Source organism: Solanum verrucosum, unplaced genomic scaffold, assembly GCF_900185275.1.
Source record: "Solanum verrucosum unplaced genomic scaffold, falcon-dt-bn FXZP01000040.1, whole genome shotgun sequence".
Lineage (NCBI taxonomy): Eukaryota > Viridiplantae > Streptophyta > Magnoliopsida > Solanales > Solanaceae > Solanum > Solanum verrucosum.
Window position 1 is genome coordinate 255,874 of NW_026020323.1, and position 26,054 is coordinate 281,927.

Consider the following 26,054-nt stretch of genomic DNA (forward strand, 5'->3'; position numbering starts at 1 on the left):
CTTACCTTAAAAAAAGTGATTCTATTTCTGTTGTTTTCAAATCTTTTAAAAATAAACTTAATAAAATAAGATAAAAGTCAAAATATTTAGTTTATATTTATAAAAATATTTCAGCTCTAAAAATGGTATAAAATTTTAGGTTCGGTCAAAAATTACGTGTCTACAAGATTTTGAGGAAAAACATTCACATAATGTCAAATACAAATCTTGAATCATATTTGTAATGATGAGAATGATTCGATGTTGTGGGTGATACGATGCAAACATGAAGACTTACTTTCAGTGCAAATTTAGTGATCAAAGCAAAAAAAATTTTTATGTCTTTTCTCATTTCTAAAAGCTTCTAGTGTTTATTAAAATTTCATTCCATGAGATGAGTTCGTCTGGAGCATTATTTCATTATGAAAAATGCCACAAATTAAATCCTAGCAAAATCCCAACCCCCAAAACTTAAAGAAGCTCACTCTTCATAACAATAGCTGCAAAAATGGACGATTCCAAAAAGCAAAAGCTTACTTTAGCATCCGAAGGCAAATTAGCTCCCAAGAAATTGAAATTATCAATTGAAAAAGTTCTGAAGAAACCCATAAATTGAAAGCAGCGAGAGCGTCATTTACAAGCAAAGCTGTGCCAATATTTTAGTTTTGGGTCTGCACTTTATTATTATTTAAATTTATTCATTAAAAGGGGGTGTGCATCACTCTCCTATTAGAATTCTTGAATTGGTGAGAAAATGGGTCAAAATGGTCTCTTTGCAACAATATTTATTACTTTTGTGGGGTAATAGAACACCTGCATAATTATTGTGTTTTTGAAAATTTGAGATAATTTCAGTGGTGACTTTATGTTTTTTTTCTTACATTCTAAAGAGAGATTAGATACTCAACAAATATCACTAACGTTGATCTTTTCTTTTAATTTGTCACAAATATAATCAAACATTATTATATAATATATATCCTCTTATAGAAGTCATATAACATTTTCATATAAAAAAAATTAGCAATAGTAAACAAGCATAAATAGATACATATATGGTCATTTTTTGCTTGTTAAATCATTATGAGAATTACTTTTAAGGAGTAACTTGAAGAATTACTTTTCCAACATTGGAGCTAGTAAATAGAGATGTTAAACTCTCCAAAAAGCTCTCAATACCATTATAGATTTTGTACTTGGACTTTATTTTGCCTTCTTTCAAGTGAACTTCCATCTCCTTAATAAATTCCTCAAAGTGATTATAATAGGAACCAACCATAAACCCTTTCATCATAACTTCTTTACCCACCATGTTCAATAAATTCCTAACTCCTTCTCTTTCTGTCCAAACCTACAAAGTCCAAAAAAATAATTTATATGATGATCAATATAGTTCGTTTCATTAACTTTTTAAAGAATTAAAAAAACGAAAGAAATGTCGAGTCAGTAAGTTCCGAATACTAGAACAAAAAATACCTTGTTATACTCGGATATCATTCCACAAAGTGCAATACGAGCTCCATGGTTGACGTGATTAAGGACAGCCTCAAGCATTTTACCACCAACATTGTCAAAATATACATCAATTCCATCCGGAAAATATCTATAAGAAAATAAGGTAAATTTTAAGTTATAGTAAGTATTATTATTCCAAAATAAGGGGAAAAAAATGGCAACAAAAATCAAAATAGTTTACTTGGTTAATGCAGCATCATAATCTGTCTCTATACGGTAATTAAAAGCTTCATCATACCCACACTCTTCTTTCAACAACTTCACCTACAAAAAGAAAATAACAATATAATATAATTTGAATATTTATTTTCAGTACAATGGACAAGTAAAAGTGAACAGATCGACAGATTTATACCTTATGATCAGAGCCTACACTTCCGACAACTCGACAGCCTTTAACTTTGGCTAGCTGTCCAGCTATGATTCCAACTCCTCCTGCTGCAGCCGATATGTAAACATTTGATCACTCTTTAGCATTTCCAATCTTTTCTATGCCCACCCAAGCTGTTATTCCTGGCATTCCTATGTAACGTATATAGGATCGGAGTCAAAATTTGAAGTTCGTGAGTTGAGAAATCTAAAACTTTAAAAATTAGTATACCTAAGCAACTAAGATAATCCGGCAAGGCAACTCCATCGGCAGGATTAATTTTCTGAAGCAAATTAGAAGGCAGAACACCAAATTCAGCAACAGGGCAAATACGGCTCATTACTATTTCTCCCTCTGAAAAATTTGTATCCTTAGATCGAATCACCTTCCCGATTCCAAATGCTCTCATCACCTGCAATATATATTTTTAGCATATTTCAGAAAGACTATAAATTCAACATACATGGCATAATTTTAGACTACAAGATATAACTAGCAATTTTAAAAAAAATCTCGTGCTAAATCAAACTAGATACATGGATCGAAATGGAGACCTGACCGAGTGGAATTTGAGGAAGAGAGAGGCCATCGTCGAGGCCACTCAGTTGAGTGCGGACGTATGGATCAATGGAGACATAAAGGATTTGAAATGCTACATTTCCATCTGGGATGGAATCTGCTTTTAGCGATAAAGTCACAGTGCGTAGCTTAATATGGTCTGAATTGGGAACACCAATTGGTGCATAACTAGCAACGTACCACTCTCTGTTCTCCACTTCCGCCGTAGCCATTGTTGGTGTGTTTGCGTAATTGAGGGTTAGTCGCTGAGGCAGACGAAAATATTAGTGCTGGTATTTTTGCGGTCCCCAAACTAGATGTTAGTGGGGTGGTGGTCCTTGTACTGGATTTTCCTAGTCCAAACTAAAAGAGGGTGATATTATGTGGTGGAGGAAAAAACTAGTACTTTCTCCGTTTAAAAAAGAATGTGCTAGTTTGACTTGGAACGAAATTTAAGAAAAGAAAGAAGACTTTTAAATCTTATGATTTTAGATTAAAATTATGTTAAATGTATCAAAATGTCTTTTAATCTTTTGGTCTTAAACATGTCACGTGGAAAGTTGAAGTTAAAGTGTTGCCCAAAAAGAAAATGGATCATTCTTTTTTAAACAAACTAAAAAAAAATGAGGTCATTCATTTTGAAACGGAGGAAGTATCATATTATTTGTCCAATATTAAATAATTACATTAAGCAGTACTCAAATTTAGAGTTAAAAGGAGGGAGTAAATGATTTTTGGTCCATAAATGCATGTGCACGTTTCTTTTCATGAGTAAATGACTAAAATGGTCCCTAATAATGCTTGGATCGTTAATGTATTTCAGTTGATTGAAATGATCCTTAATGTATAATAAATTTATTAATTTTGGTCCTTAATATATTTCACTTAATTGAAATGATTTTTTATGTGTTCATTTTGACCCTTTATACTAAAATTAATAGATTTAGCCAAAAAAAAATGTTAAGTTTAATTATAGACCCCACGTGGCTAACAAAATTCAATGCTAATGTCATCTTTGTTAGTTTCAAAGAAAAATCTCATGAAATCTAACTCCATTTTCTTTACTTTCTCTAACAAAATCTATTATTTCTCTTGCTTAAAACAAAAATGAGTATTATATTAGTAGAATAATATTTTAGAAAAAGAAAATAGTAAATTTTGTTGGAGAAACTAGAGAAAATGATGTTAGATTTTATGAAGTTCTTTCTTTGAAGCTAAGAAAAAAAGACAACAACAATAAATTTTGTTAGTCACGTTACTAAAATTTAACACTTTTAAAATAAATAAATATGTTAGGATGAAGATAAATGACCAAAATGAACATCTTCTATCATACATTAATAACTATTTTAATCAAGTGAAATATATTAAAGACCAAAATAAACATCTTTGTTATACATTAAGGACTATTCTCATACAGTAAAATATATTAAGGACCAAAATAAAACATTAACCATTCGTTAAGGCCTATTTGGTCATTTTCTTTTCGTTCTCAAAAATAAAATACGTGCTCCCCAGGAGGGGTGTACATATGTCGGTTTGGTTTGGTTTTTTATTAAAAAAAATCTAAATCAATTATGTCGATTTATTAAATCTAAAAATCAAATCAAACCACGCAAAATCATTTTTTTCGATTTCGATTTTAGTCGGTTCTTTCGGTTTTTACAACTATATGGTGTTTGAAAAAGAGATCAAATATATTTTCACTTACCTGTGTGATAAGCTAAACTTAAGAAATGTTAAATGAATAGAAATTTTCGTAAAAATGGTAAAATTCACATGAGTACATTTTTTTTTTTTGAAATATCAACGTTCATTATGTTAAATTAATAAGATTAAATGATACAGTCAAACTGGATACAAAACGAAATATTTACAAAGTAAATTATTAACTTCGAATTTGAAAACCTATAACAATATAATTGTAACTTCAGATCTTAATACAAAATAAAATATTTACAAATTTTACAAGCCCAAATTTGAAATAAAATATATAAACATTGAAAACTCTAAACTAACTAAAAATATATCAACAAAGTAGATTATAAATAATATTTTTTATCTATAAATAAAATAAAATTATATATATAATATTTACAAAATTTTACAAGCCTTAATTTGAAATAAAATATATAAACTAACTAAAAATATATTATTAACAAAGTAGATTATAAATAATAATTTTTATATATTATTAACAAAGTAGATTATAAATAATATTTTTTATCTATAAAAAAAATAAAATAATAAAAAATAATAATAATAAAAAAAATATATAAATTATTATGTCGGTTCGATTTGACTTTTTTCTTTTAATACCAAACCAAATCAAGAGTGGTCAGTTTTTTTTTTCAATAGCCAAACCAACCAAACCAAACCACAAATCAAATTTTTTTTAGGTTTGATTTGATTCGTCGATTCAGTTTGACTTTACGGTTTGACTTGTACACACCTACTCCCCAGTTTGTGCTTGAACATGACCCGGTTCCTTTTTTTCTTTCCTTGGGTAATTGATGACCCGAGAATACTGGTTTCGGGTTCGTATATAAACATCGCAATGCTTTGGAAAACACTTTCCCCCTCCTCCGCCTGTAAATTGAATGAATGCAGAAAGGGAGGGACTTCATCAAAGCCATTCGTAGAAGCTTCTTCACTCTCCACAGCAACACTTCCATTTCTCAGGTAACAAAACTCTCTCTCTCTCTCTCTCTGCCCTAATCACACAGTTTAAACAGCATATGCTGACATTGTGTACAGATGGATCAATCAACGCGTTACCGTTACAGTCCAACTTTGAAATGGAACCCTATGGTTGAAGAATACTTCATCAAAACTTACGGAGCTGATCATTTCTCTCGGATTTCTACTGCTCTCACGTATGCTGTTTGCCTCATCTACCTTATACGTATTACTACCATTTTGCAATCTGTCATTTCCACCAGTGGCGGAGGCAGCATGTAATGAGGGGGGTCGGATGACCCCCCTCGGCGAAAAATATTACTATTTATACATGGTTAAAATTATTTTTTAGATATGTATAATAGATGTCGAACCCCCTTCCACTAGTTCGTGTGTTTACTTTTCAGATTTTGAACCCCCTTGTTAAATTTTCTGGCTCCGCCACTGATTTCCACTTTACACTTTTTCTATTGTTATATATCTGTTCGGTAACTTGTACTGTAACTTTAGTAGTTGAGTTCTGTGTTGAACTGATAAGAAGTTCTTAGATTTGATGAAATAGAGTTGAGCTCAGTCTCTTTGTTTGTAGGTCCTGGTATTCAGTATTACAAATCTAATGCTAAGCAATTTTGGCAGAAATGAGGTTGAGATAAATAAGAGATAGCTAAAGGACTATTAGTAATTAAATTCGTTATTCATGTGGCTTCCGAGTATTTCCTTCGTTTGTTAAGTAGAAGATGCTTTTAAGGAAAGCTGGAGAGTATAGCTGTTGTTAAATTCAAATTTGTGAACAACATTCATTGTATTAGCACAAAGGGAGTTTTCTACTGCATTGTTTGATGTTATAGACTTGTTACAATCTTTAACTATGTGATCTATACAAGTTTAGACTATTTTACTTTTGTCAGTATCATCTTGGTACGGAAAGTTGAACAGAGAATTTCTATTACCGTTTACAAAATAAGTACTCCTCCTTTTGTTATGATTTCTTCTTGTTTCCAACTGTATGTATAAACACGTTTCTTTGCTTTGTTTGTAATATTTGAACACCTTAACTGTAGACACGAAAAGCATTACTGATATTTCCTTTATGTGTAGATGTTCCCTTCATGTGGGATTTCAGTGGTATATTGTTATTGTAGATGTTTCCTTCTAAAATTCAAATGTTAATGCTTTTCTTAGGCGCCCATCATGTTACTCTTGTATCCGTGTGAATACGCTCAAATCAACAAGTGATGCTGTTATTGAGAAGCTTTTGGAAATTTTTAAGGAAAGAGGAATGCACGATGTTGCAGTTCAAGAATCTTCTACTACATGGGAGCCAGACAACTGTTGTAAGGCAACCTCAAAATGCACTGGAAGTGCAGAATCTCTTAAGGCCATCAAAAGTATCTCAAAGTGTCAATTTCCTGGCTTGGATTATGTGGTTTTTGTTGAAGGTTCAGGACCGCATGCAATTCATTATGGGGACGACGAAGGCAAACCTCTTAAGGAGGTAATTGTGAGCCGAAAGTGTGCAGAGGCAGTTCTTCGTGGTGCCCAAGTGAGTAATTATTCAGACTTATATAAACCCGGTCAGCTATAGGAATCCACTTTGAGTTGAATTGGAGAAGTTCATTGTCTTTCTCCCGAGTAATGTGGATAGTAGGTATATTTCAACCTGTAGATAGAAGGAGGAAAAAATGCCAAATCATGATGATATTTCTAACTTTTACCACGTGATGTGTTGTGTATTTAAGTTATCTGTATTGCTGCTTAAGTACATGCATGCAAATTCATGATGCTGTTGTTGATATATGAGAGTGTCCAAGTGTTGTACATCCTTACCTATTATCTTCTCTATTATGTTGAAACACTTGACTGTTTTCCAGACAACATACATACCTTTGTTTTCAGCAACATTATAGCCCAAAACCTGTGCTAATAAGACAAAGAAATTGAGAGTCTAAAGTCTATGGCTTGAATGAATCAGTAACAACAGATTAGTGGAATGGGGTATTAAGAGACGGATAGGGAGGGAGTGATCCATCAATCATTAGTTGACCTTCCCGTTGAATCAGTGACGGTGCTTTCAGCGGAGCTGTCTAAGTTTTTGAATTCCATCTCTAGTTCTATTTGTAAGTATTTTCAGAAAGTGCACTGGAAAAGAACTTCCAAAGAAGAAGGAAAAAAAAGAAAAAAAATCATAATAGAAGAAGGAACTGTACTGTTGCATAAATTGGAAGACTTCTAAGAATTAAGGTCATGTAATCATGTGAGTATCATATTCGACATTTTATTCTTTTCTTCTTTCTTTTGTTAATTTATCCTGTCTTATTCAGGGGTGTAAATTTTGACTGGTACTTAAAGTAGTACTTACCCTTCTTCTCCATCTATGTACATTTTATCTGGAGCTATGTAATAGGCTCATACCTTTGTCAGGATTAGTGACATCTTGACCTTCAATATCACTTGATGTTATGCATTAGTTTTTTATAGTCTATAGGGGCACAAATATACCAACAGGAGATGCATGTTCCTGCAAGTTGGCAATTTACCAAAACAATGGCATTGGAACACCGAAAGATCTTTCTTCTTTGATTTGCTAGAATTTTTTTTTGTAAAGCGTGCATGTGCTTTTGTTAAATTACAAATTAGTACCTGACACAATCTTACCATCTACTTGTCATATTTCCCAGGTTTATGTGCCTGGTGTATTGGCATGCAGTGCTCATGTTGAAAGAGGTGATGCAGTTGCAGTTTCAGTTGCTGTGGAACAGTATGGTCCAGATGGTGGATGGGGTGTTGCAATGACACGCGGGACTGTTCTACAAGGATCACAAGAAGGTAAGCTAACTTCTTGTTTAGCACCTTTTCATATCTAATTAAGGATTCTTTCTGAATTCTTACACTGATTTGACCCCAAAGGTATTAATGTGTTTCTGTGTGGAAAAGTTTGCTGAGGAACTTACTATTTCTTTGACATAAACTTGACATGTGCGTGTAACTGCAGTATACATTTTGGTCTTGCTTTTGGTGTTTACTCATTTTCACTTTTAGTCCAGACATGCGTCCATTGCCAATCCTCCAGAATTCCACCCTGTGAACACATTAGATCGTAACTTTCCTTGATAGTGTATTCCCCCTTTTTAGATGTACCCCAAATGATTTTGTCTACTTGGTAAGCCAGTTGGTTTACAACTAGTAGTTAGAACTGGGGGTAAGCCAGTTGGTTTCAATGCAGAAAAGGTTTCATTTGCTGGGGTGACGGTATGTGCTTAATGCACAAAATTCAGATATTTATTGATAGTCATTGACTCCTTATTTTGGTGAACTTCTTGCAAAACGAAAAGCGAGTTTTGCGGTAAGTTATTTGAACCATTAGCTTCATCTCACACCAATGTAATCTGAAAGGATTTAATATTTTCAGAAATATCATCCTTCTCAGATGATTATAATGGGATATACTGCATTTTTATGGTTAAATACCAAGATAATTTTTCATCTAGCCTGATTTTGTGGATACAAATTTGCTATGTTCTTTTTTATTTATTACTTGCAAAAAAGGTATGCTATGATCTTTCTGAAATATACTCTAGATCTGCTTGATTTGTTGAAATGTTGTCTTCTCTCTTACACCATCAAATTTTGCAGTATATAAAATCTATGGCATCTTATTATTTTAAAGTTGTATGACATCCATCCAGCCAATTGAGTGACCAATCTCAGTTTTGATTAGATCCTTATTATTTTGAAAGAGATGGCTTCTACATTGGCCAAGCAACAGCAATGATGTCAAGAGCTGGGATGTTTCGTGTTACTGAAGGGGTTGCGGTGGATATGAAGGAAAGAGTATACAGACTACCCTCCTTTTATGGTATAACTTTCTCGCCTTTTCCAGTATTTTTGAAATCATTTACAGGATATTATGTGCATATATCTTTATGGCATACTCTGGTTTGTCACATTTGATGATGAGAATCTGCTTCAACTTAATAAATGTTGTTACCATCTAGTTTTAAAGAATATCTACAGTTCAGCATTTTTCAAATTGCTACTTAATTCTGGTCTGACAGTGGTATCGCTGCCTTTCTATATATGGGATTTTCCCCCATTATGAATGAAATTAGTTCTTACTTGATATAAAAGTGTTTGCCTTTTTTCGTTGGGTAACTGTTTCAATTTCGATTCTGTTTCTCATCCCTGTCGAGAATTACTGTGGCACATTTACACTTTTAGCTGATAGTTTTAGTCTAAGTCATGGTTCTGAACTGGAAATGAGGAACTTTAACATACTCAAGTTCACGACGACGGAAGTGATGTAAGATGTCTGAGAATCAGAAAGAACAGAAGTATAGTATGCTAATATGGTGTTTTTTTGTTCGTTTGGTGCATAGATTTTACTTTTTAGAGTATAGTAACAGTTGATGCACCACCTTTGTGATGACTGATTAGAATTCATCCATTTATCATGAAGAGTAGAAAAGAGAGTTTATTTCCGTGTGATTTTACTAATTTCGTATTAGAAGCTTTAGTTTTTTTGCCTTTCTAAATTGCAGTGATTAGGATGTGGAGAAATTTTCTCGCCATTTTGGAAGGCAAATTAAAACCAAATTTCTGGTTAGACCCGGGATTGATTCTACATGAATGATATTTTGCCGTTAGAGACCCTTCCAAGCTCTCTCTAAATATGTTAATCATGATAGTCAGTTGCTTATTTATTTTCCTGAGAATGGAGAAGGGGTGAATTGGTCCCATTAGTTGTCAGAAAGCAGTGTACATGATGATTTCTGGTCACAGTCACTAAACAATATAAGTTTCTATTTCTAGACAGAGACATTAAAGGCTTTGGTCACTTTAAGAAGGTAAGGCTCTTTGGAGGGATGCCATATTTGCAAATTTTCAACTCAATTGGTTAGAGTCCGACAATATTGCAAATCACTATCTTCCTGCAGGTAGCGCTTGGGTAGATGCTATTGCCACTTCCCTTGTATAAAGAAAATGGAATGTTTTAGTAGTCTAGAGCTATTAGGGATGCAGAAGGAATGAGCCATGGGAAAGTCCATTAAGTTAAACCTTTGTTGTTATCAGTGTACTTAACAGGTCTTCTCTGATTGTTTAAAGTATCTTTATTTATGACAAAGGAAACACTTCGTACACTTGTCATCTCCATGAGTGAATTTCTCAGTGTTGCCTATTGTCTTTTTGCACAGTGGTTTTCTGAATATGAAAGAAAGAAAAGGAAACATTATACACAAGAATATACTCCAAGTGATTTTGGATTTTCTGTAAATAGCAACTTCTTTTTGCAGTTGTGAGATTGATTATAATATCTTGCTTTCAGATTTGCTTGAGGGCGAGATTTTTCTTCAGAACCTTCCAAGCATAATAACTGCACATGCCTTAGGTATGCCCATAATTTCTCAGACTTTTTTTTTGTGTAACAGTGAGTCTATATCATTTTATATGCACACTATATATTCTTATGGTAACTCATGCATTTTGAACTTTGTTTCTTGGTTACTGACTATATGCTGCAAGTTTGAAGTATTCGTATTGTAAGAGCAATGAGTTCACATTAGTTTTAAGTGCCAGTTCAAATTTGAAGAGGATTATTACGCGTTTAGATCAAATGATGTAATTGGTAAATTGATTAAATGGATTATGCTGTTTCCAGTTTCCTCTGAAAGATGAACTCTGGGATTAATTTCTCTGAGAATAAGATTTAATCCTCTGAAAGTATAGGAAAATGAAGAAGTCTTCGTACAATTTATATCTCTCAACTCTGATCCATGGTGGTGCCGCATCAGTTTATCTCCTTGACTTGATACTTGCTTTCTTTGAGTCTGATACAGTATAATCCCCTAACAAACTTCACCATCCCTTGTATTAACCTGTTTTTTACTCTTGTCAATTCTACTATACATGGCTATCATTGATCTTGAGCGATGCTGTCCAACTTAAACATCAGCTTTAACAAGACCACTCTGAGAGTAACTACTGAGTGTCGATAAAGTATTGCATGTGCAGGCACTTGCTAGCAAATGCACCTTATGTTCTGACTATGGTGATTAAGCTATTGTTTTTGCTGAATATCTCAGTCTATAGCCTAATACATTTATAGAGTGGAAAGTGGAATTTTGGTTTTGTAATAAGGTACCTTGCTCTACATCCTGCATTTGTGATAACTTGAAGATGTATTCCCCTTTCTTTCTATGCATGAAGTTTCTTCTTCTTTTGTCTATCCTCAACACTCTAATACAACCTATCATGTAACTTCTGCAAAAAGTAGCTTGGTTAAGTGAGTATTTTTCTCATTTCCAATGACATGTTTCTTCTTCCTACAACAAATTGTTTTAGATCCTCAAGCAGGAGAGAGAATATTGGACATGTGTGCAGCTCCAGGGGGGAAAACCACAGCAATAGCAAGCCTTATGAAGGACAAAGGGGAGGTTGTTGCTGTTGACAGATCTCATAATAAGGTGCACCTTCTGAACTTGGCAGGTGATAATAAGTGTATTATTGTCTACAATACTTGGATATCTTTAACTTCACAGTATTTTGGATTCCGTCGTGCTAACCAAAATGATTTTTCATGGATGGTTGTCACCTGGGTTAAAGGTGTCCTTAAATTGCTGAGACTTGCACCATGGAAGTCTGATCTGTTCATTGATAGTATTTTCTTAAGAATGGTGTATCATTTTACGTTGAGTAATAGAAACAATGACATGTAAGCTGACATATCCCTTACTTGAAGCAAATTTATTCAATGGCATACACCTTTATAGATGACACTTGTTCAGGTGCTGCTTTGGCGACTTAGAGAAATCCAGGTATCACTAGCCTATGATTGGTAGTGGAAGAATTAGCTTTTATGGAGTGATTTAGGTGCATATTTTATAAATCTGTGGAGACGTCAGTTTACTTCCCCCATAATGAAGGAACTTATATTCCCCTTCAGATAAAGAAAGCCCCTGGTTACCTGCAGTGGCAGTTTGAGCAACATGAACATTTTTGGATGGTCGACAATGTAAAGTATATTATTCAAAGATGTGTCCAATCCTCTTACAATTGCTACACTTGGGGTTGAGATATTAAAAACGACTTCTCTTCGATTCTACATAAAGTGAGATGTATGATTTTTTATTGTCTGAGATACGAGAACAGAGGAGTCTATGGTTGGTGATGAGATCACCGTGTGACAAGATAGCGACAAGGCGAAGTAATTGAGTGAATTCATCCACGGTAGGAACAATATAAGGTAAAAAAGAAGGGGCAATGGGCATAAAGAACCTCAAAGTACAGAATCAGAGTCTCCTATTGAAGTGGCTATGGAGGTTTGTCTCAGGGGAACAAGGTTTGTGGAAAGATGCTATAGCTTCCAGATACACAACGGAAGACTTATGGATCACTAAGGAAGTTAGAAACCTTTATGGGGTAGGTCTATGGAGAACAATCAGGAATCAGTTGCCTAAAATGTGGGGAAATTCAATAATTGTAATAGGAAATGGAAGGAGGACATCATTCTGAAACGATGTGTGGGTTGGTCAATACCCCTTAAAACAGTTGTACCCTGTGATCTATAATCTGAACCAACAGGAGGCAACAGTAGCAAATGTCAGGGACAACCAAAGATGGAACCTCTCTTTCAGGAGAATGTTGAATGGCTGGGGGATAGACAACCTAACTAATTTCTACAGTTCTCTAGAGCAGGCCAATAACCTTCACAATAATGAAGATAATCTACACTGGTTGAGGGCCAATAATTGGAAATTCACAGTAAAATCAGCTTACAGACACCTTGATAGGCCAGCTGCAATGCTCTTACCATGGCCTTGGAAGATAATATGGAAAGTTAGAGTACCTCACAAGGTTGCTTGTTTCACCTGGTTGGTAGCCAGACAAGCAATACTAACTCAGGACAATCTAATGAAAAGGGGAAACAATTATGTTCCAAGTGTTCTTTTTGTGAAAGAGAAATAGAGATTGTTTCTCTTCATCCATTGTAGAGTGACAGAGAAACTGTGGTAGGTGTTTTTTAACTTGAGGGGTATCAGTTAGTCCATGCCAAGGCATACCTCAGAAGCTCTAGCATGCTGGAATAGAGAAGGAAATATGTCAGGCCACAAGGATAGATGGAAGATTGTCCTTGTTTGCATCTGCTGGACAATATGGAAGGAAAGAAACCAAAATGTTTTGAAAACAAGTGCATTCCTTTTAGAGTTTGAAGTTGAATTGTCTTATAAACTTTTATTTTTGGTGTAACTTCTGTGTCCTCCCAAAAAGGTGGAGGATATTACTCACTTTATAGATAGTTTAGGAGGGATATAGATGATAGCAATCTTTGGTTTTGCTTACTGTAAACTCCTGATGTAATTACTACTAAATACACCATTGGTGTATTTTGTCTATAAAATGTTAACTTTCTCAAAAAAAAAAAGGAAGTCCTATAAGTGTAAGAACTAGAAACATTTTCCTTTGTTATTCATGTTGTTTTTCAACACTAGTAGTGACTGATATCAACTTCTCAAATTTCTCAATGGCTGTCTGTACCAATCCCAAATAAGAAGACATCTAATTTCTGCTTTTTCCTTCTCAAAAAAATAATAATTTCTGCTTCCTTATGTTAGTCATCTGAATTACATCATAGAAACGAGATATGCTATTTAGCACCGAACAATTTCTCGACTTTGTTAGCTCTCTAATGCTAGTTTGAAGATTGTAAAGGAGCTAACAACTTTTGCTTATTTTCTTCGTGAGCCCTTTTGTCTATTCTGTAATTCTGCATCTGCTTGATGCTTTTTAATGAAATGCCTTGCTTCATCAAAAAAGAAAAAGAAATGAGATATGCAATTAATGTATAAAGTACGAGCCTTTTCCCAAACTAAAGGTATCAACTTGCAATCAATAGTTTGCCATAAATGACTGCACAACTGAGCATCAACCTTCCCCTTTGATCTCGGGCCTTCTCATCACACTGGCTTCCCTTTTTTGTTTAGTGATCTTGGACACATGACCTTGCACTACACCTCAACAAGGAAGCCCAAATTAAATAGATAGAACTTCCCATTGAGGGTTCCAAAGTAATCATAAGACTTGGATTTCCAATCCCGTGTATTTGGAACTAAAACGTGAAACCTGAAAGACATGGTTGGATTGAAGAGAGTTCTGGGGAAACAAAATAGTAAACAATCAATATTCAGGAAGGGAACAGTATCAGTTCTGTCTAAAAACCCATCGAAGAGTTGCTTAAACTGCTAGTGCCCTGCAATAAAATCTGAAGAGTAAAGATTGTTCATTCAGGCAACAGTAAAAGGAGAAACTAGAGAAGCAGATGGAACTGGAGAACAAATTGTTCGGAAAGTGAAAATATGACCAGATCTGTAAATCTGGTTATTGGAACTGTTGGAAATGGGTGGGCTCAGTTCAGAATCACCTGTTGTCTCTACCTCAGATCAGAGGTGGAGGTCGCCGGAAAAGAATGCTTGGTGACTGTCCCTGATGTCGCTGATTATCGCACAACGAAGGTTTCTCCCCAAAGATCTGATACCATGTGAGAAATAAAGGCATGAGAGAAAATATTATTGAGGTTTTTAAAAGTGATTTTCTCTCATCATTGTTTGAATGATGAATTTGTTTTTGTGAATATACAGTTACCTTTATCTCAAAAAAAAAAAGTATAGGCACGAGAAAAAAATATCATTAAGATGTGTGTTGACAATTGCTTACAGCGAACCTTTTACATTCCATACTTACACATTACATAAGACATGGTTTCCAATGTGGGCACCAAGTATGATATATATATGTATATATACAAACTACCTAACAGAACTCTTATTGCCAAAGTCTTCCAGCCTTGATAGGAAAGCCAACCTAATGCTTATATTTGAGGTTAAAAGTGCATTCATTTGAGGTAAAGGCCTTCTGCTCCAAATACTCATACCTCATCATTTCATAATTAGTAAATAAAGAACTTTTGAAGTACATAAAAGAAATTCCTGTGTCTAAGAAGAAACTGTAAATTTTTGCACTTCTCCAGTTCAGAATTCAAACCTTTTTCCAATTTTTGAACTGTACAGAAGAGGGCCAAATTTCGCTGGTCCACTTCTTTGAAGAGATCTAATTGTGTTACAATTATACAGGTGCTTGGAATTCAGAAATTAGCGGCTGAGATGGGTTTAAGCTGTATAACTACATATAAGCTTGATGCACTGAAGTCTGTTTGCAATGGAGCTGAATCTGATAGTTTGCCTAACACAAGCAGTGCTGAGGATGCGCGAACACCAGATTTATTATCCACTGGTATAGATGGATTTGATGCAAAGTTGCTATTCGAAAAGAATTGTGAGTAGTTCAAAAACTTTCAATTTGATCATGATATTTTCCAGTTCGGTGATGTGTTATTAATGTTGTATTCTGTTTGTTGTATATCTATTTAAAAAGAACAATCTTTTGGTGTTTCTTTTAGCTTGTCAAGAGGTTTTGGCATCTACTTGTTTATTTTTTGGGATCTCATAAAACAAGGAGCGTCCCTACTAGTGATTCCACTTGATTGATGTGCGTTGACCATGCCTAACCCATTATCTTGTGGGTGGGTTATAATATTTTGGTGGTCATTATTGCCACCTCTACATCTACATGTGTGTATAATAAACAACGAATATTTATTTGGTTAAATTTTGTAATATAAGTTGCTTGATCAGACTGGTTTGATAGCCTTTTGAAGAATTCTAGCTCAGGATGCTCTTAATTCAAGGACATTTTTACAAGATCATATTCTGTAAATTCAGTTTAAAAATGTTTACTGAAAGTTCCAGTTAACTAGAGTAACTAAACAAATCTCTCAGTCAATGATTTGCAGCTGAAGGATGGTCAGTACCCTAGTAAAGCTGAACTACGAAAACGTATTAGGCAACTAAAAAATGGGCCAGGAAGGAATCACACTGCTGGTGGGAGGGTTGAAAAGTCTAAAGGGTTTTCTCCCAATAGCTTTGATCGTGTGCTGCTTGATGCTCCTTGCTCTGCATTAGGTTTAAGACCTCGTCTCTTTGCTGGAGAGGTAAGATAGTTTCTGAATTGTCTCATTTCCAAGTATTCTTGCTCCTCTTTTCTTCTCTGAAACTAGTATTCTTGCTCTTTTTGCTATGCTAAAAGTTTCTCCACCATTTTTTTTGATTGGATATGGATGAAATAGCATGTTCTGCTTATGTAGGAATGGTTACAAGGTGCATGGAGATAGTCAATATAAAAGTAGACAGAAAAAAGAAGATAAAAGTTGATGTGTATCATTCCTCTCCGTCCTTTTTTGGACTAATGTATGATATATAGAGCAAAAAATGGCTTACACTATTCTCTTCTAATAGACAAGCACTTTTGCTTGTGTTTAGTAATTGAGAATGGGTGTTATTGTAGAAGACGATTATGAAAGGAAGTGGGAGATGATTAGAAACCACAAGATGAGATGAGGAAAGAAACAAGATTTATTATTGATATTTTGTATGGGAAAGTTTTCAAAAAGATACAACCCAACATAAAATGTTACACCACCCTTTGGGGTGGCCCAGTGGTTTGAGCTTGGGACTTCCATGTTGGAGGTCTCAAGTTCGAAACCCCTTGCTTGCGAAAGCAAGGGGTTTGCCTTCTGGGTCGAGCTCGTCGCACCAGACTTGCCTAGTGCGGGTTATCTCTCCTGTGTGGTTTGCGAGCTATTGCATAGGAGCGGGGGTTTTACCCTGTGCACACCCAAAGGGTAGCGGCTGCGGGTTTCCCTTGTCATCAAAAAATAAAATAAAAAAATGTTACACCATGTAGCCCAATATATAATATTATACAACATTATACCTAGGAAACATTATACATAATATATCAACCTTTTCTAGAAGTGTTTAATAGTGTATGAAAGGTGTTTATACACAAATATGGGCTAAACTGAGTAAGAAACTAAAAATATGGGCTACGTGGCGTAAATATTTTCTCCTATTAGACATACAACAACATACCCAGTTTAGTCCCATAAAGTGTAAGGTTCAATGCTAGGAAAATAGCTTTTGCTTCGCGGGTCTATCACCCCAATTGATTTTGTTAGGAAATTTTTTATATGAGTATGCCCCGGGGTCTGGGGAGGGTAGAGTCTACGTAGACCTTACCCCTACCTCAGAGGTAGGGAGGCTATTTTCTCGGTTCAAGGAAAAATAGTCCAAAGCACTCCAAAAAAGAAAGCAACAGAATTACAAGAATCAACAAATAATAACAAAGCAACAACTAGTAGCTGAACAAAAACTACAACAAAACAATAATCGAAGTAGAAGGATTCAACAGATAGTAATAGAAATCGAAGGACAAGAAACTACATTGTATTGGTATGACTACTAATATGAACGGACAACAAGACAACACACTCTACCTACTAACCTAATTCAAGTCCTCCACACCCTTCTATCTAAGGTCATGTCCTCGGTAAGCTACAATCGCGCATGTCCACTCCAATCACCTAACCCCAATACTTCTTAGGTTTACCTCTACCTCTCTTGAAACCATCCATAGCCAACCTCTCCGTATTAGGGCATCCATGCATTTCCTCTTCAAATGCCCAAAGTGCCCGAACCATCTCATTCTAGCTTTCCACTTCTTGTCCTCCACTGAAACCACTCCCACCTTGTCCCAATTATCTTCATTTCTAATCCTATCTTTCCTAATATGCCCACCCATCCATCGCAACATCCTCATTTCCGCAACTTCCATCACAACATCTTCTTCTCCTAGTAGGCATAGAGTGTAATTTTACTTCTGGTATATGCCTAACATATCAAATTTTGTTTGTGTATGCCTTGTTTTATTTTAAGTTTACATTTTCTTTGATAAGAAAAAGGTCGAATTTTATCAAAGAAAATAAAAGCATACCCAGTAAAAAGATGACTAGGTTAAAGTACCCAATTCAAACGATGCATTCCATAATTGTTTTTTTATTTATTTTGAAATTAGTAATGTTGAAAATGCATTCCATAAATTTTATGAAGGGTGGATTAGTACCTTTTAATTCCCCTCTTTCCTTTCATATTCCATGTCTATCTGAATAATTAGTAGCAAAAGATGAGCAACTCTCAAGTAATAGCTGATCAAACCTTTTATCTTCTTGGGATGTTATATCGTGTCAAGCAATTTTGTCATGAAAGTGGATCAGTGATACCTTCTTGAGGTAAAAAATTCATTAATCCAATGCCATGCAGATATTCTTTGACATCCTATTTTCTGTTTGACAATGAAATTGAAAGTTTTTTTGCTTGTCCAGAGGTTTCTGATGGGTTGGGGGGGGGGGGGGGGCGATGTTTTGATCATCTACACCAATTTTGATCAAAATAAGTGTATTCCTATTTCATGCTTTATATTTCAACACAACTACTCTAAAGTGTATATTCTTACATTGTAAATTTGAGAAGAGAATTTCATTGTTATATGCAGGACAACTAATTCATAAGATGTTTCTCTTTGTTATATCCAGGACACAATTGATTCCTTGAGGAGTAATGCCAAATATCAGAGACGAATGTTTGACCAAGCTGTTCAGCTTGTTCGCCCAGGTGGAGTCATTGTCTATTCCACGTAAGTACTTACATGCATCTGGACTTTCTTTAATAAAACTTGAGACTAATTTCCTTATTGAGATTATTATAGCACATTTCATCACTGGTTTTGTTGATTCAGAATTATCATTCCATCTGTCCTTTTTCTTACTGACTGACCTATATACCAGCTGTACATCTCTTTATCTTAATCTTAACTTCTCTCCTTTTAGATCGTTCAAATGTCTAACTCCCTGTTTTGCAGTCTTCTCAACATTGTTCCTTTGTTCCCATGAATGACTTAGCACCAGATCCTAATTCTTTTCATGTTGGAGATTGTGGCTGTGTAAAGTATTGATGTGGCCTGAGATCCAAATGCATATGCATAACAAGATTCTTAGTTTTCCTTTACTTTAGATATGGTTGTTTATACAAAATCCATGTGGGAGTTGTTGCACAAAATACCTTCCAATATGTGGACTCATGTCCTAATGTTCAAATGCAGAGCACATACCATATTTCAACGAGACATCAAGGTGGACTTATGTCCTAGTGTTAAATACATGAACACAGACTAGATTTCAATGAGACATTGAAGTGTAGAATTCATCGTACAAATTAATAATTAGGACAGAAGAAGTTATAATATAAGGAGTCAAATTCACAGATATTCTGAATGTGATGCATGAATCTAATACAAAATTTTCGCTCTTCTTTCTGAATCCTGCATGGAAGAGATTGAAAGAATGTCTAGTTGTGTGATAGTCATCCCATGGATTATTAACCAGAAGCTAAATTCTCTGTGAACGGAACATGCAGATCGTATTGCTACTTCTTTTTCCTCTCCGGAGAAAATTCAGTGGGTTCGTGTGCACTTGCTATACCTCCATCCCCAAAAGAGAGGACTCCTTTTATCTAGAGAAATCGTGAGTGTGGTAGTGCATGTATTAGTGAATGATGTTCTTAATTTCTGACAGTAGTACCTCCCTATTCCTCCTATTTTTTTGCAAATTATTCAAGTAGTGTTGTCAAAGGCTCATTTTAGGCGCGCTTAAGCCCTGAAGCTTAGGCTAGGTGCTTTGCTTCACTTCACTTAGGCTGCGGTTCAGTGTAAGGCACTAAGGCGTGCTCCTCATTGTGCATAAGTTCTATCATGAATAGAGTGATACTAAACAATAAATATGATTAGCAGAAAGATATATTAATTGTTAAGGAAACACTACATATATATTTTTTCCTTGTTGCACCTTTTCTTTACTAAAGCCCACATTTCCATTGCACTTAAAGATCAATGGACCTGGAATACTTTTTAATGTTTTCGCCTTTGACAACACTGTATTCAAGACAACCATTTAATGTCACGCGTTTTAATTATGTTAAACTTTATGGGGTGTGTTGAGACATAATATAATTAAGTAAATAGAAGCGTATTTTTTCCTACAACTTGGACTTTTTAATGAGATGATCACATACTTCAGCAAATTGGTCGACTGACTCTTCCAATACTTAGTCATATGTTTAATAGCTTGGACAACTGATGTTACTTGTTCCAACTTCAATACTTTGTCATGTTTAATAGCATGAACAACTGATGGTACTTGTTCCAACTTCAGATGTACGATAAACCCTGGTGAGAATGAAGCATTGGTTCGATATGCATTGGACAAATATGAGTTTCTCTCGTTGGCATCTCAGGTTAGCTTAAAAGCTTGCATATTCATGTAAAATAATAAATTTTTGTAGCTTACCATTGATCTTACATACTTTTCTAACTCTTGTATGTCTTTCAGCATCCAAAAATTGGAGGACCCGGCCTTACTGGTAGTTGTCAATTGTCTGATGGATTTGTTGAGTAAGCATCTTGCGATTTCATAGTATTTACTTTGCAAGACTTTTTGTCAATTGTGTGTTGAAAAGCTGAATAAATAGTTTATACCTGTGACAGGTGCTTTAGCTATGTTAAGCTTATTTTTTTCGTTCTGCAGTTGATTTCATATGTTCTTATAAGATGGATGTGTTAGTGTCTATTGAGTAATTTCTAAAATAAATATGGTGAAGCTTGAAGGTCAGTCTCTTTTGAACTTGTCCTGTCAATGGAGAAATACGTGTCTTGGTTCTATGAGCGAGGCACTCTTTCCTTTGCTTGATGGTATAGGATGAGTTACAATTCAAATTTTTGGATAGTAATAGGAGAGTGTCTAATTGTTTCTTGCTTTCGTATAGTTTCTATTTGTCAATATTTGTCTTCATTCTTCCCATCTGACCTACCTTTGGCAGACATAGTTACTTGGTACCTGTTGTTGGTGGGAGGTGGCAGGTATCCCGTGGAATTAGTCAATGTGGTCCCAGACACCACAGTTATCAAAAAAATAAAGTGTGTGCATGCCCATAAAAAGCTAACAACAAAAAGATCAAGAGAGAACCTTTGAGTTATCTCTATTTTTCTAAATTTTAACTGCAAAGACTAATGGTAGAATGAGATCAAATCTAGAAACAGAATTTCGCAAAGTATGTACATTTATTTAAAAGGTAGTATATTTTCATCATCATTCTAAGAACTACTTCCTATAAACATCAATGTCAGATGCTGTTTCCTGTACTAGTGTTGCATTAATCACTAGTGGTGGTATTGATCTCTCTCGCTTCTAAATTCTCCAGGGAATGGTTAAGGCCCGGTGAAGAAAATCTTGTTCAGAGATTTGATCCATCATCCGACCTTGATACAATAGGATTTTTCATAGCCAAGTTCAGTGTTGGACCCAAAAACATCTGAGTTGAATGTGACGCGAACTCTGGGGACAGGTGATTCGGCAATGAAATTACATGAACTTCGATGATGCAAGTTCAGGCCTACCAGTTCGTTATGTTACTGTAGCAGCTTATCAGATTTGGGTACCCCTCCTTGTTGGCAATCACATACTGTAATATGGGTTGCCGAATCAGTTAATGTAACTGTGAATGCAAGATATTTCAACCCTGCATAATGGTCATGATTTTATTTTATTTTACCATTTATCCCTGTACTAATTTTATTTTTAACCTCTCTTTAATTATTTGTTTATTTAACCGGAGTATCAATTTACATAACCTAGATTCTAGAAGGCCATGTATGTGATGTTCCATTGGTCTTTTTTAGTTTGAGGGGGGTGTTGTAGTGGTTGTTGAGGGTATATGTGAATCACTTTTGTATCGTGGAGTATATCAACTTTAAATAACAAAATTTTGGGGTATATAAAGCTCTTTTCCTTTTTGATTTTTGGCTATTAATGTGTTTGAACCCTCCTGATAATCACTCAACTTATAATAATTAATCCCAAAGTCATTAATGTTGATCTTTATCTTCAAAAAGTCATCTAACTTTACATGACTAGTATGAGTAGTATCCATGGCCATTTTACACTTCTGATGCTTATTTATTGGCATGGCAACTGTAAGTTTTATAAAATAATAATTAAAACATAAAATCAGTACTTGAATTTATTCAAGACAACATATCCTACGACTCATTTCCTAACCTTAGAGTTCACGCAAGTCATGTACTGATACTACTGTTTGAATTTATCTTTAAATCTAAAGCATAAATGATTTCCACATGACACCTCAATGATTGCAAAAAATGTTTTACCAATTTTGATCAATGATTTTGTCAGTTTAAAATTGGGTTGGATCCTAAACTAATTCAAGTATTAATTTTCTCAAAAGTTATATAACTTTCTCCTCATTAACTATGTGTTTCAAGCTAAAATGACTAGACTCTAACTAGACAAAGTTAGTTAACTTCTTGGAAGACGAACAAAAGTTAAGTCACTTTGATGATCTAAATTGAGTGATCATTCAAATAATCAATTATTATAAATTCAGTGATCATTTAAATAAGAAAAAAGACATAAAGACATTACTGTAGTTGTCCTAGATTTTCAAAAAGACACCTTAACTTTGCAATCGTCCTATTACCCGACTAAACAATTTTGAACATGTATTATTATATCATTTTTCGTCCACCTGACATAGAGAGTGGTGTGCACTCTCTCAAAGAGAGTGAACAACCTAAATAAACTAATATAAGTTTATTTTTACAAGTACTTTATTATAAAATATATTTTCTTATTTTTCCTTATTATTTTAACTTTTTTTCCTTTTTATTTTTTTCTCTTTCTTTCTTCTTTCTTATTCAAAAATTCATTGTCATCTTCATTGAAACTTCTCACTTTCAATGTCATCATTTTTATCACAACTTCACCTTCCTTTTTTTACTACTATTAGTTTTACTCTCTTTAATTTTAAAACTTTAACTAAATATTTTCTTACATTTCGAACAATTTGTTAACCCATTAGATTTCAAGATGATTAGGAAGTATCATATAGTTTTTTTTTATCCGATTTCAATTAAGTTCTTTCAATTTTTGGGGAATTCATTGATTCTTTTAAAATTATAATTTCTAATTTTGAAGTTATATGAAAAGGAGTAGTTGATGATATCTTCAAAATTTTAAATTTTCTTAGAAAAATAATTAATTATGTTATCAATAATTCAATAAAGTCTAAAAAATAGTATGAGTTCTATAAAGAATTTGACCAGAGAAGAAGAAGAAAAAGAAAAGAAAAAAAAATGGGAGTGGAGTTCAACTTGACGTGGTGGGTGGGGTGAGGATGGGAGGTGAAGAAAAAGAAAGAAAATGGAGGGATGGATCACTTGAAAGTGAGAGGTGGAAGATGAAATGAAATTTAAGATGAAATCAAAATTAAAATTTGTCAAAAAGTAAAAGAGAGAGAGAGAGAGAGAAAGAAAACAAAAAGATAAAGAAAAAACTTAAAATGAAAAAAAAAATATTTTTAATTAAATTAACACGTGTCATCTAATGATTGATGTATGAACACACTTGCTTCTTAAAATCTGGGGCTGATTGAAAAATGATATAATAATATCTGTTCAAAATTGTTTAGTGGGGTAATAGGACAATTGCAAAGTTAAGATATTTTTTTTAAAATTCAGGACAACTTCAGTGGTGACTTTATGCCTTTTCTCTTTTAATAATCAATTCCTAATGTATCATATTAACTGATCAGATTCTATAGATAATTAGTTAGAAAAAAAAATTCTTTAATTTTTTGTAAAATATATCATAATAGAACACATTTTGTTATGTAGTAATATAGAAATTAATCTAACATCACATATTAAGAATATATGTAACAAATCTATGATTTGAGACTTTTTAAATCAAAGCTATATGTATGTTGATCTCAATGTAGATCTCAAATTGTTATGATTTTTGGTGAGAATTATAAAAAGAAGAGTTCAATAGAATGTTAAAGAACTAATGTCATAAAAAAAAGTGGTTGTTAGTATAAAAATGGTATGCGGATGATAAAATTCAATTCTATTTCATGGAAGAGTTTTTTCTCAATATTAGAATTACCGAGTAGGAAGGACCAGAGACGAATCTAGAATATCAAGAAGACGGGTGCACCATTGTCGGGGGCTCTGTCCCTTTAAGAAAAAAGGCAAATAATTTAGGCTTTCAAATTTGAGGGGCCTTATTTATTTTAGCAATAATAAATATAGGTTTTTTATAAGAAAAATATTAAATACATTTGCAAAATAAATAAATTTTATTATAAGAAAAAGTCAGCATCTGGGAATTGATCCCTCAACCTCAAAGTGGAAAACTAACACTCAAACCAGTGAACCATCCAGTTGTTTGTGTTCATGGATTCATTCAGTTGCAATTTGATATATTTTAAGAATTATACAAGTAATACATCGAGTTTTGTTGGATGACCACGGGTTCAAGTGACCCATTTTTTATGCTTAAATTCGCCACTGGGAAGGACAAGTAACATGGAAGGACATATTTTGTGAAGTACTAAATACCATTTTGGAGGAGGGCATTATATATAGAAATCAGGTGATGTAGGAGAGGTGAATACAAATTTAGGTTACGATGAGGTGAGCGCAAATAGTAGTTCAAATTCAAGTTGGTTTAGTTAGGGGGACCACGAAAGTCACTGAGTGGCTCTCACCCGGGCTTTTTTGTGCTTTCACTGGATTAGTTTCCGGATAGGAAAGAAGGGTAATGCTATCCTTGGAAGTGAGAATTACTAGCAAGAAATCATGGATTTAGAGTTGAATCAAAGACAAACTAACAAGAACTACTCGGTCGCTAGAACATAGGTGTATACGAGAGAAGTGTTAAAACTATTTCAACAATATAATTTGGTCACTGAAAGATATGTATAAGCGAGAAGTGTTAAACATGTTTCAACAATATAAAAGGTGAATAATTTTCTATATTTGTTATGAACTTCTCGATTTGAATTTTAAAGTATTAAAATATGATATAATCTCATTTTTGGAATTCATAGAAAATAACCATATAAATTTGCTAAAATTATTAATGGAAAAAAGAACATAATAACAAATTTATTATTACTAACCAAAAACATAATAACAAATTCATTATTACAACTTAGAAGCCAATGGTGGAGTAGGATCCCATTTAATTCAAGATGATAAGCACTAGAACGAGAAATAAAAATAGCAATTTGTGACTCAAGTCCTACGAAAATATATATTGCCTTTTGTTAACTAGTTCATTGTCTTACTCATCATCTCATCTTCTGATGATGATTCCATATTAACAAGGCACAGAGCTAGCAAGGGCTGAGGAGGTTCATCCGAATTCTTTCGATAGAAAATCACACCGTTTATATATGGTTAAATTACTTTTTACATATATATAGTAGATATAACCTCTTTGATCCAAATGTCGACGTCGAACCAGAGCAACAGTCAGGAAGATCGTGGAATGGACAACCAATCACTAAAACAAACTCCTGCTCAGCATACAGGAGATCCATGGCCTATGTTGTCCACAAAGAGTGTGGGGAAGCAAATGCCAGCGGGGGGAAGTGGGATGCAACCACTAGTGCTGGAGGAACAGCCAGAGACTGAAAAAGGAAAAGAAGCTTGGACGAATCTATTTCAGAGTATCGGTTAGCTGCTAAAGGGATGACGCTGAATTTTATCGCACCAATGCTGCAGAATGGGGAAAAAGTGGTGAAACTCTATAAGGAGGAGGTGGAGTTGGAGACGCAGAAATGGAAGCATGCCCTGATCTTGTATGTAGTTGGTGCAACTCCTACAATTGCAAGTCTGGAGAGATACATTGCTGCACAATGGAACTACATTACTAAACCTACTGTGTATTATCACAATGATGGGTATTTCCTTGTACGATTTGCTAGCTTAGATGATAGAGACGAGGTGTTATACTCAGGACCACACATGTTGAACAACATGCCGATTATTGCGAAAACTTGGTCTCCAGATTTTGATCCTAGTAAAGAGGTCCTGCAAACAATTCCAATTTGGGTAAAATTCCCAAATCTTCCTTTAAACTGCTGGGGGA

General features: G+C 34.2%; 1 protein-coding gene and 1 pseudogene across 2 annotated transcripts; one reads left to right on the forward strand and one right to left on the reverse strand.

Annotated features, from left to right (window-relative positions):
* Window positions 1–1,040: 1,040 nt before the first annotated feature.
* LOC125835604 (2-alkenal reductase (NADP(+)-dependent)-like) lies at window positions 1,041–2,655 on the reverse strand (annotated as a pseudogene).
* A 2,339-nt stretch (window positions 2,656–4,994) lies between these two features.
* LOC125835572 (rRNA (cytosine-C(5))-methyltransferase NOP2C) lies at window positions 4,995–21,427 on the forward strand. 2 transcript variants are annotated; one of them, XM_049514686.1, is made up of 14 exons: window positions 4,995–5,104; window positions 5,180–5,298; window positions 6,284–6,435; window positions 6,541–6,644; window positions 7,780–7,927; window positions 8,820–8,957; window positions 10,425–10,487; window positions 11,441–11,562; window positions 15,226–15,427; window positions 15,931–16,142; window positions 18,582–18,682; window positions 20,256–20,337; window positions 20,433–20,494; window positions 21,301–21,427. In XM_049514686.1, the coding sequence occupies exons 1-14, from the start codon at window positions 5,027–5,029 to the stop codon at window positions 21,413–21,415; spliced, it is 1,698 nt and encodes a 565-aa protein (XP_049370643.1). In that variant the 5' UTR covers window positions 4,995–5,026; the 3' UTR covers window positions 21,416–21,427. The 2 variants fall into 2 exon arrangements, with proteins under 2 accessions (XP_049370643.1, XP_049370642.1); XM_049514685.1 differs by having other exon boundaries at window positions 6,284–6,644.
* The last annotated feature ends 4,627 nt before the right edge of the window (window positions 21,428–26,054 follow it).

Excerpts from the sequence above, each read along its gene's own strand:
- LOC125835572 (XM_049514685.1), top strand. The coding sequence starts at position 5,027 with ATGCAGAAAGGGAGGGACTTCATCAAAGCCATTCGTAGAAGCTTCTTC. Across the intron at positions 5,299-6,283 it reads CGGATTTCTACTGCTCTCAC|GCGCCCATCATGTTACTCTT; the intron begins GTATGCTGTTTG and ends TGCTTTTCTTAG. Across the intron at positions 18,683-20,255 it reads GGAGTCATTGTCTATTCCAC|ATGTACGATAAACCCTGGTG; the intron begins GTAAGTACTTAC and ends TTCCAACTTCAG.